General features: G+C 44.2%; 1 protein-coding gene across 10 annotated transcripts in view; it reads right to left on the bottom strand.

Annotated features, from left to right (window-relative positions):
* Nucleotides 1-3,069: 3,069 nt before the first annotated feature.
* SCHIP1 (schwannomin interacting protein 1) overlaps nt 3,070-12,001 on the bottom strand; it is a 652,642-nt gene continuing 643,710 nt past the window's right edge. For all 10 annotated transcript variants that reach the window (XM_020988859.2, XM_020988861.2, XM_020988860.2 and 7 more), the window contains one exon: nt 3,070-3,726. In XM_020988859.2, coding sequence (XP_020844518.1) covers nt 3,675-3,726 — 52 coding nt within the window. In that variant the 3' untranslated portion in view covers nt 3,070-3,674. The remainder of the gene's footprint in view (nt 3,727-12,001) is intronic.

Raw genomic sequence — 12,001 nt, 5'->3', positions numbered from 1 at the left:
ATTAAAGTATCCCGAAAGATTCATTATCTATCAAGCTACCTTGGGATGAATGTTACATCTCATTGGTGGAGAAATGAATGTAAATACAGAAGGAAGCCTGTTCCTTCCAGGGGTTAAGATTTGGCAGGAGTGTGGGTCTCCAAGTATGATGGTCCCATCATTATGGACCATGAGTTAATAATGACAGCTAACATTTTTGTAATTCTTTAAAGTGTACCTCATATATATTGCCTTCATTGAGTCTCACAATAGCTCCTGTGAGATAAATGCTATTATTGTTCCCATTTTACAGATGAGAAGACTGAGGCTAACAGAGGTTAGATGAGTTGTCCAGGGTCACTGAGCCAGTAAGGGTTTGAGGCCAGATTTGAACTTGGGTCTTCCTGGCTCCAAGTCCAGGGCTCTATTCACTCTGTCAAAAACCATGGGATGACAGAGGTCGATGGATAAGGATTTAGAGATCCTAAGTCTCATGCTTTCAGGACTAGAAAGTTGAAGTGCTTTGTTCAAAGTGGCAACTTTGTGGCAGGGCCAGGAGTAAGACTCAGGTCTTCAAACTCCCAGAGCTTTTACCCTATTCCAACCATGGACATTCTTCCAGGGTATTTAAAGACAATGACTTCTTTTGCTAATGTGTGCCAGGCATATAATAGGTGATTAATACATGTTTATTGTTTGATTGATTTCTATCCCCCCACCTTTGACCACTACTGATGTATGGGAGAGATTCAGATGGGGACTGAGGGAGAAGAAGGCGGCTCAAAGGATCTTTCACCTTGGGATGAAAGAGCTTGAGAGTCTGGTGGTAGCTAGGTGGCACAATGGATAGAGCACCAGCCTTGGAGTCAGGAGGACCTGAGTTCGAATCCGGTCTTGACCAAACACTTGACACTTGCTAGCTGTGTGACCCTGGGCAAGTCACCTAACCCCAATTGCCTAAAAAAAAAAAAGGGAAAAAGCTTGAGAGTCACGAAGCTATAGAGAAAGGCAGGGAGACCCCATTTGGGGTTTTCTTGGCAAAGATACTAGAGTGGTTTGCCATTTCCTTCTGCAGCTCATTTTACAGATGAGGAAACTGAGGCAAGCAGGGTTAAGACTCGTCCAAGTTCACGTGGCTAGTGAGTGTCTGAGGCCAGATTTGAACTCAGGAAGAGCAGTCTTCCTGATTCCAAGCCCAGTACTCTATCCACTTTGCCACCTGGCTGCCCATTTCAACTCAACATTTATTAAGCGCCTACTGTCTGTGCTAGCCCATGGTTAGACTTGGGGTTCGAGTCAGTGCTCAAATATTTGCTCCAACAGAAGCTCAGAGTCGGAGGGTACTTCCTCCAACATTTGTGTCTAGTGGTTGTCCATACATGAAGACCTTCAAGGAGGGGAGCCCTCTCTCCCAGGTGACCCATTCCACCTGTGGATCACTCCCTGAGTCAGTTGTCTTGACCTCTTTGCGATTTCCACTCTTTGTTCTCTCTCTGAGTGAGCCTGAGTGAAATGTTACGTTTCCCGTTGGACTTCCACACGTTTAGTTGTGCACGTGCATGCAATACATGAGTTTTATACTAGAAATATTCCTCATGAAGCTATGCTATTTGACTTTCACACATCAAATGGGGGTCACTGATGGGGGAGAAGCTCAGTTGTTACTTACATATAAAAACACCTTGGTCAAAGTAAAAAGACAACTAATGTTCAGCTTTTGAAACTGATTTAACAACAAAAGGTGAGAGGTGTCATTCTCCAAGAAGCCGTTTGCACGCACAGTGGCCGCACTCTGGTAAGCTGTCTTGGCAGGTGGGACAAGCCTGGTGGAGGGTAACTGACAGGTCTCAAACCCATTGGTGAATTAGGGGGACATCTGCTCCAAGCATGTGAAGACTTCCCCATCAGAATGGGTGGATGAGCACAATTTATTCCAATGGCCACGAAGACAGCTGAAGCAGATACTCTGGAGCGCTTAGAGCTTGGTCAGACATCGTAAATGCCAAGTACATCCACCATATCCCGGGCCATCACCAGTCATCTTGACTTTTGTTTTGAACTTTGATGGCTCAGGAAGAGAGAATGAGGCTGATGACTGTGCAACTTTGCCTCACTTAAATCCAGTTCTCATGGGAGTCAAAACATCACCCATCCTCTGATGTGTCATTAGTCCTCTTCAAAAACAAAGGATAAAGTACAACAGCAATAATCCATAGGAGGGTGTGTGTCTAACATCCACTGAATGTCAGTAACTTAGTAGATCATGCCTCTGTTGACAATGCCATTTCTCAATCGAATTGTTTGTTTATCTAACTGACTACTGCTGCCCTCATTAGGGATTGTTTAGGCTTTTTGTTTTTGGATGAAGTCTATGATTTCATCAGCATAGGGAACTCTTCACTCATTCAACAACTTCGTCTTAGAGTTACCTGCGGGCATTGAGTTGCCCAGCATCACACAGCCAGAACGTATCAATTACAACTATTTAAAAGTGGAATATGCCCAGGAACAGCGGGTCCTTCCTCTTCAGTGGTCTTCAGGCAAAGACTGGATGACTACTTTTAGGGAAAGTGTTAATGCTACATGGCCCAGTTGAGGGAGCACTGGACTTGGGTCAGGAAGACCTGAGTTTAAATCCAGCCTCAGACACTTACTAGCTATGAGGTCATGGGCAACTCACTTGCCCATCTGTCTACCTCAATTTCCTCATCTGTAAAATGGGGTAATTATTGCATTTACCTTCCAGTGTTGTTGTAAGGAAATTAAATAATGTTTGTAAAGTACTTTGTAATTCTTAAAATCCAATATAAATTCTAGTTATTATTATTATTATTAAGATTCTTTTGGGGTTGGGATCGATGACCAGTAAGTTGCTTCCAACTCTGAAAATCTATCTTTCTGGGCAAAGCAATAGTTCTTCTTTGAACTCAGATCAACTCATGCAAGCTCATTGCCTCCCTGTAGGTGTTTGGGAACAGGCTGCAATGAGCTTCTCTGTAGTAAAAACCACAAGATGGAGAATTTCTCCTTGGGAAAGCAAAGGGGAAGGAGCGCCACTATGTCTGCTGTTGAACAAAAAGACATATCCTATGAAACAAATTTTCAATTTTTATTTTACATATTTATACATAAAACGTTTCAGGGAAACTCTCTGAATCCAGCTGAATGTTAATAGCACATCTAAAAATGAAGGTCAGGTAGTCAACATTTACAAAATGTTGAAAACTGATTAAAATATCCAGATGACGGAAAGCTACAACTTCACGACGAGGCAGGCAGGTATGGTTTGGACTTTGATAGCACCGGCTTCGACAGCTTTTTCTTTAGAGTGAACTACGGTGAGGAGTAAAAGTAGGCAACGGGAAAGGACGGGTTCAACTGAAAGTCTCTAAACAAATAAAAAATAAAGTTAAACTACCCTCTGTTCCCAACCAGGGTTTGTAACAGCATGGCTACTGTACATTTTCTTCTCATAACTGTATTTTATTAAAATGCCGGCTATTTAGTGGCACGAGTTAAAATGAAAATAAATTAAGAAGCAAAGGCCAATCACTGGACATGAAGCTTCGGACATCATCACTGACTAACACTGATTTTTTTGTTTCTTGCTGCACCCCTCCAAGGGTGTATCCACATTTTAGGAACACAGAAGCACAATAGTTTTCAAGCGTGGTCTCCTGGTGGGGGCTCCGGATTCATTTTGCCGGCATTTTCTCCGCCAAGTGCTTCTGCTGGCTTTCAGCATGTCTGTAAAATTAATCACAAGATTCATTATTTTGGTTCCAAAAGGAAAAGTCTCTGCTCCTCTTTGATTTTCCAAGGATGGTACCTGTTAGACAAATGGTCAGATCAGCTCAAGAAGAAATACATTCCCAAGAACCACTAAACTGCAGTCTAGTCAGACCAACTTAATTTCTGGAATGTTTCTACGCCATACAATTAACTGTATTTCTAGAATAAGCAGGTAGATCAATTGTGGGGTTATATCCACTAATTAGGGTGTGTATAACAGGTTCTCTACCTTTTTTGTACCTGGCCAACCTCTGGCAGTCAGTCTGATGAAACCTATGCACCCCTTCTCAGAATCATGTTTTTAAATGTATAAATTACACAGGAACACTAAGGAAACCAATTATATTGAATAATCGTTGTTAAAATATTTAAAAAACCCAGTTCATACACCCCAGGTTAAGGACCCCTGGTCTATAACCTAATGGTGAGAAGGAAAATTATAAGATGTGTCCAAGAATGAAAGGATGTAGGTAAAGTTCTATGGGGTTGGGGAGGTTGGTCATTGGGAAGTGTTAATAATATTAAAAAAAAACAACAAGAAAACATTGACTTTGGTGGGGGATGGGGGGGGAAGAACAAGGAGAAAGAAATTTTCAAACTCCAACTGCAAATAAATTAAACAAGGCAAAAGGACCAAGTAACCTAAGGGACATGATGGGAATCGGAGGTCAATATGTGTCTTTACTCTTACCAAGATGAATAACTACTAATAATTAACATTTGTGTATTATTTTAAAGTTTGCTATAACATCTCATTTGAGCCTCTCAGCTGAATGGCTTTGGTGGACAGAGACTGAGTTTGGAGCCAGGGAGTCCTGGGATCAAGACCTGCCTCTGGACACATCCCAGCTATGTGACCTTGGGCATGTCATTGACCTTCTCAGGGCCTTACAAATTATAGTGCAGATTCCAAGGTCAAGTGACGGAATCCAGATCTTCTTGACTCCAATCAGATTGTCAAAGGCACTACTGTTTCCAATCATCTTCATTTTTATATAGAACCACTACTGCCCCGCTCCCCCCAATCCCGGCTCAAAGAGCCAAGAATGATCTTGTCATGCACACAAGCAAATGACTCAGAGGCCCTGCTCTGGAGCATCTCCTGCCCAGGAAGCCTCTCACGTGACTAGGGAGCCTGAGGCTGCCCAGTCTGACAGCAGGCTGAACAGCGGGCACAGGAAGGCGGAATGGCCAAGTCCAAGGCTTGCCTCATGCTAACGAGCACTAATTAAACATGTTGTTTGGAAAAAATGTGCCCAAGGATAGCAAAACACAATGGATTCACCCAGATGGTTTTTGGAAGTGGCCAGGCTGGCCTGAGAAGGGAAAGGCAAACTCTCCCCTGTCCCGGGGAGGGGTGACACATTCTGTTTCCTAGCTCTTGAGTGGCTGGGGAGGGATTTCACAGATGGTGTTGAATTGGTGTGAACCCCAAATGGAACAACTTTAGGAGACTGTCGTTTACATCTCTGGATAAAACAATCTTTAAGGAAGATGACAATGCATGAGGTCTTCCTCCCCTGTCCCGAGCTCATGGCTCTGGGGGCAATGACAGATCAGGACGACAGAAGCCAGAAGCCAGGCAGAAAAATGGGCAAAGACATTGGTCATCATACAGCAAGTAATGGCATCTGGAAGGAAGGGACTGCTCCCTCCGTCACATCCATTCCCACGTCCCCTCTGGGGGTACACAGAGCCTGTTTTGCTGGGCCTGACTCCTGAAAACTTGGCACCAGAAGCAGAAAGATACCCCAATGAGCTACCATTTCTGAGACCTTGGTGCCAGGAAGTCAAGAGGATAACCATGGAGCAAGTGCCTCCTACATGCCAGGCACTGTGCCAAGACTCAGCCGATTTAATTCAATGTAGTTCAATTCAACAAACATGTAGGACTGCAGATTTAGACCTGGAGGGGGCATTAGAGGCAGAGTCCAACCTCCTCATTTTCATAGATTAGGAAAATGGGGCCTAGGGATGGTTAGTGACTTGCCCAAGGTCATATAGCTAGTTAAGTGTCAGAGCCAGGAATCAAAGGAAGAACCCCTGTAACAGATACAGTGTTCTCTCAACACCAAAGGCACTAACGTACCATTGTTAGTGTGTGTGTGTGTGTGTGTGCGTGTGTGTGTGTTTTTAATTTCTGAGGGTGGAGGTAAAGGCAAATGGGATGGGATGGAAGGCTTTAGAAATCTTCCAAATTGCATATTTACTTGAAGATGGAGTTAGCTGGGGGAATGTTGCTGCTAAGAACATTGTAAATACCATATTTATTTCCCCAAACTTACTCCCCCCCCATCCCTGTAAATACAGCCCCCCCCCACCTCCAATCACCCCCAGCAGAAGTGGAGATATTGCATTCACTTCAGTGCACTGGGAATGAGGCAACTTTAACATGAACATTTTAACATGTTGTCTTCTTTCCACGAAAAGCTCAATTGCTGAAGTCTTGACTATTTTCTCAGGCCTCGTCCTCCTTGACAGCAGCTCTGATACCACTGACTGGTCCTGGCCACTCTCTTCTTCCTTGGTTTCTGTGATGCTTCTCTCTCCTGGTTCTCCTCTGATCAGCCTGGCCACTCCTGTTCATTCAGCTTTGCTGGGCCACCCTCCATCCCCTGCCCCCTAACCATGGATGCATGGATGTTTCTGAAGGCCCTTTCCTAGACCCTCCTCTGTTTTGTTTACACTTTCCCTCATGGTGATCTCATGACCTGCCAAGGAGTTGGCCTGTCTTCTGCAAACAGATCATTCCCAGAGCTATGTGCGTAGGGCTAATGTGAATCCTGCACTCTAGCTGGCCTGCTGGCCACCTCCCCGTCAATGTCCTCAAACTTCCTGGATCCCAAATAGACCCCCTCATGCTTCCCTTGGAACTTGGCCTTCCTTCAGGTTTTCCCATTTGCTTAGGGCATCCCCCTGCCCCTCAAGTCACTAACGTTCAGAGTCAGCCTTGACCCCTCCCTCCACTCTGTCTCTCACATGGGCTGGGGGGAAGGCAGTGTGTGTATAGTGGGAAAAACACTGGCCTTAGAATCAGAGCTCGTGGGTCCGAATGCCAGCTCTAGCTTTGACTCTCTGCCACTTTGAGCAAATCATCTAACTTGTCTGAGTCTCAGTTTCTCCATCTGTAAAATGAGGAGGTTGAGCTAGATGACTTTTACAATCCCTTAAAATTACACATCTATCACCTGCCCCCATTCTCTACTTTGGATGGCTATTGGAGCCTCATTGGGATTACTGTAATCAGCTCCTGGTGGTCTCTCTGCCCCCAGTTTCTCCCCTTTCTGATCTATCTTCTTCCCAGCTGCCTGTTTCTCTTAAGACACAGATTGGATAGGGTTGCTCCCTTGCCCTGGAACCACTGGTGGCTCCCTATTGCTTGGATAAACCATAGCCTGCTTGGCACTCTTGGTGCTGCCCCACAGTAGGGCTCCAATCTGCTTTTCTTGTTTATTTTACCTTAATTTCCTTCATACCGTCTAGATTCCAGACACACTGGACTACTAGTGGTTTCAAGGACTCAGTATGAACTTAAGAGGCATGGTGGCTAGTGGGGAATGGTGGCTCTGAAATCAAAGGACCAAGGGCTCCGCTATTTACCAAGTGACCGTGGGTGAACTCTGCACTTCATTTTCCTAAGGTGCACAAGGAAGGATTTGGATCAGACCACTTCTGTGCTTTCTTCAGCTGTAAATCTACAATCCTATGTCATCTCCCACCTCCAAGCACTTGCAAATGTCATTGCCTTCCCCGATTTGTTCTTATCTTTACCTATCATAATCCTCCTTTTCCTTGAAGTCTCATCTCTGGAGCCACCTCCTCTATGAAGACTTCCCTGATCCCCTCTCCCTCTTCAAGGATTCACAAGTGGCTTGACTACATCTCTCCTTGTCAATCCTTCTCTTCCAAATCCCCACACTGTATTATGCTTAGCTAGATGTGTGTCACATCCCTCCCAATGGAATATAAATCCTTGAGATACAGAAATGTTTCTTTATCTATCCCCAGTGCTTTGTAAATTTATAATTATATATTCATCACATTATATTTTAAGTTGTAAATTATTGACAATTATAACGTATGATATTAAAATATAGCATAACAATGATATGTGATTCTAACATATAGTATTAAAATATAGTATAATGACATATAATTATAATATATTAGAATATAGCATAATAATTAATGGTGTACAATTATAATACATGATGTTAAAATATAGTAGAATAATTAATTATATATAATATTAAAATATAGTATATTATACACTATATTATAATAAATAGATTAATGCTTAATAATTAATTTAGTATAATTTGATTAACGAATACTTATTGTCACACATATAGAATAATACGATTAATAGGTTTGTTGAATGGAATTGATACCTCGTCCCTATTTGTCACCAGAGGTTTACATTTAGCTTATCAGGACACCTCCATTCCAGTGCCATTGAAACAAATCTTTTTAGCCTCGGTCTCTCCAGTACTTTCTGCTGGGAAGTGAACGTGAAATATGCTGCAATTATAAACGACTAAGGAAAGAATACTGATCATCTCTTAATCCACTTTTTGAAATTAAGAACTGCTAGTGCTGTTCCAAGTGTGTTGAGAAGGGCTCTTTCTTCTCACTGTCAGAATTCATCAGCTTTTGAGGGTTCGAAGGTGTCCGTGCGCAGACATCTTTTAGAAGGCACAACTCTGTGTGTTGGTTACGTTGGTGTCACTGTCTTTGTTCTGAGGGAAATTCACTTATTGGGGGATGGTAAGGGTGGCAAGGATTTTATATCCATATAAACCCACCATATTGTAAAAAAAAGTATTAATAATAGCAGTAACAATAAGATTTGCAAAGAACTTTACAAATATTATCTCATTTGATCGTTACAATAACCCTGGGAAGTAGGTGTTATTATTATCTCCATTTTACAGTTGAGGAAACCGAGGCAGACAGAGGTCAAGGGTCATACAATTAGTAAGTCACTGAGTCTAGAGTTGAACACTGCAGGCTCGGTGCTCTAACCACTGCACCACCCAGCCGCGTCAAGGTCAGATAGCTATTAAATATCTGTGCTTAGATTTGAACTCAGGTCTTCCTGATATCAGATCTACATTAAGTGCTATTAAAATTTTTTTAAAGAAGATATATTGACTGCGAGGTCCTGGGTCTACACGGTACCAGTAAACTGTTTCCTTCTCAGCATCGGTGTGTGGGTTTCCTTCTGCTCTTTCAAAGGATGGCTCAGGTCCCTGTCCTTCCTTCAGAAGGTCCCGGCTGAACCTCCTACTTTATAGGGCACTCCAGATGCATGTTCTATTTCCCTCACCTCCAACCCCACCCCAGAAGATTATAAGCTCCTCGAGGGCAGGGACTCATTTTTGTCTCTCTACTTCCAGCACCTGCCAAGGTGCCTGACTCCTAGTGGGTGAAAAGGAGACGTTCTACCAGTAACATTTAATCAGTAAACAGGAATCACTGTGGTTCTCAGTCTAGATTTGTGCCATAAAGTACAAGCTCACTCCCCATCCAATTACACCATTCTTTGTACCTCTGTCTCCAGTACCGAACACAGTGCCTGGCACGTTGTTGACGCTTTATAAAGACCCGACTGATTGAAAAGAAAGATTCTATTTTATCATGAGGCAGTGAGGTGGTACAGTGGATGGAACACTGAACTTGGAGTCTGGGAGATTTGAGTTAAAATCCAGCCTCAGTCACTTACTTACTACCTGTGTGACCTCGGGGAAGTCATTTACCTTCTCCCTGCCTCAGTTTCCTTATCTGTAAAGTGGGGAGTAATAATAACCTACCTCCCAGGGATTTTGTGAAAATAAAATGAGAGCATATTTAAAGTACTTTGCAAATCTAAAAATGTTAAAAATAGGTGCTATTATTATTATTATTATTATTATTATTATCATTATCATTATTATTATTATTATTATATCCTGGGATTTAGCACTCAGGCTAAGTCATGAGAAGGGAACGAAGATAAATTTTTGCATATTTTGCCTTTAGAGATGAGACCGTGAGAAATGTGAAGCACACAAAAGGAAATACTTTTTGTTTATCCTAGCGAAAACCTGGCCAAAGCCATACCACATGTCTTTGGTTACCCATTTATTTTCACATCATCTTCAGTCTTTCAGTATTTCAAGGATCTGGGTACCTGTAGGTATGAGGACTGACTCTGTAACTTGTCCTGGGCAATTATTGTGGCCCAAACCTTCACTGCCCTGTAGCTGACCAAATAACAAGCCCTTCACATCCACCCTAGGCTGGTCCTCGAATGCCGAGCCTACAGTCCCCCTCCAGGCTGATCCCTGAAGCTTTCTTAGTAAGGCAGAACCTTTCTCTATGAGTGCAGCCTGTAAGAATCCAAGATCTTCTCCATACCACCATGAGGCCCGGGAGTAGGATGTTACTGAAGTCGCCATTATTAGAAAAATTAATTTAACAAGCTCGACATAGTCAGAGAAGAGACACCACGCTAAGTGCCCTGAGCATTATTTTTGTAGTTTTTCTCACTCTCTTCCCTGAAAGAATTCTAGACCATGTAAACTAATTAGACGCATGCTCTTGACAAATGTTCTATTTATCCTCTCACCTGGACTGTGCAAACGACTCCTAATTGGACCCCAGGCTTCTGACCTCTCTCCTTCCCAATCCAGGCGCTACACGGATGAGCCTCATCACGCCTTTCAGTCTGATCGCATCCCTCCCTGCTCAAGCACACACTGTGCAGTAGGGCATTCACACAATACGGCTGCTGCCTGTCTTTCCAAACTCATTATCCGTTGTTCCCTTCACACGACCTTTTCCCCGACAAACTGGACTACCTATTTCCTGCCTCAGCACTTTTGCCCAAGCTTGCCTGATGCCGGGGATGCTCCCTCTCCCAAACTTGCTGGCTTCCTTCAGGGCTCAGCTCATCTCCTCCAGTCACCCCTCCATGATCCCCCTTGCTGCGGGTGCCCTCCTTATCTCTGAGTCACCATGTCTAGACATATGTGTTTCTGTGTCGTTTTCCCCCCGCCCAATGCTTTGTTTATGTCTCTGGTTCTCATGATTGGCACAGTGGTAGACACTTAATACATGCCTGTTGGACTGGGCTGGATCTGTAGATCAAAGCTCAATGTGGTCTTCATTTTACAGGTGAGGAAACTGAGGCAAACAGAGGTGAGAAGTGACTTGCCCAGGGTCACATGGCTAGTAAGGGTCTGAGGCAGGATCTGAACTCAGGTCTTCCTGACTTCAAACCTAGGGCTCTAGCCACTACACCGCCTAGACCCCTCATTTTATAGAGACCTTTCAAATAGTGACTTGCCCAAGGCCACATGACTAGTAAGTACGTAGTCAGAAATGGAAGCCAGGTTTTCTGTCTCTGAGTTTGGGGCTCTTTCCACTACCCCTTGCTGCCCACTAATTCTGCTTGCCTGGACCCTCATTAGTAGAGCCAGCCCTTGGCTAGGGGATAGGAGACCTGGACTTTTAGTCTTCATGCTGTTGCCCTGTGGGCACTTGGGCAACCTTGTTTCCTCGTCTGTGAAGAGAGGGGTGTGAGTCAGGCAGGTGCTAAGTTTCTTTGGGGTGGCAGCAGACTGTGTATATGTAGTGGTCATCTCAGAAATTCTGCCTCTTTCTCTAGACCAATCAGGTTGGGCCCCTGGGGAAGGAGGCATCCTACACACTGCCCAAATAGCCTCTTGGAGCATTTCAGTGTCCTGTGTCCCCTGTGATGGTCATGCGTCTTGTGGGTGAGCTTAAGAACCGTGCCATCTGACTAGCTTTGACATACTTTGTTTGTGTCTGGGGGAGGGAGGCATTTGTTACCCCTTGGCAGGGAGGCTGCTGCAGCTCAGGCCAAATGAGAGGTTCTAGTTTGAGATTCACCATGCAGGAAGCGCAATCTGTCAGCAGGTGCTGGGCCTGGTAGAAGCCAGGGCCAGGCAGGGCTCTTTCCAAGGCTACCTCCTATGCATGGGGAAGAAGGAGGTGGAGGGTGGCCTCCATGGCCTTCCTGCATGGGCTCAGGGCCCCTTCCTTACTGGGGACAGTTCTGTCTGATGGAATCAGTGGAGGTCCCACTGGGGAGTCTGTCTGTACATACTAGGACCTGGGGCTGCCTGAAAGGTTGTGATACAATGAAAATGGACCCCGCTTCTGCGGTGGCTAAGAAAGCAATGCATTTAGTCAGGACTAGGAGCTGAAAATGGCAGTCACAGAG

The sequence above is a fragment of the Phascolarctos cinereus genome, unplaced genomic scaffold, assembly GCF_003287225.1.
Source record: "Phascolarctos cinereus isolate Bilbo 61053 unplaced genomic scaffold, phaCin_HiC Scaffold_7;HRSCAF=346, whole genome shotgun sequence".
NCBI classification, from domain to species: domain Eukaryota; kingdom Metazoa; phylum Chordata; class Mammalia; order Diprotodontia; family Phascolarctidae; genus Phascolarctos; species Phascolarctos cinereus.
The sequence above is the reverse complement of the archived record's forward strand: the minus strand, read 5'-3'. Positions and strand labels throughout refer to the sequence as shown.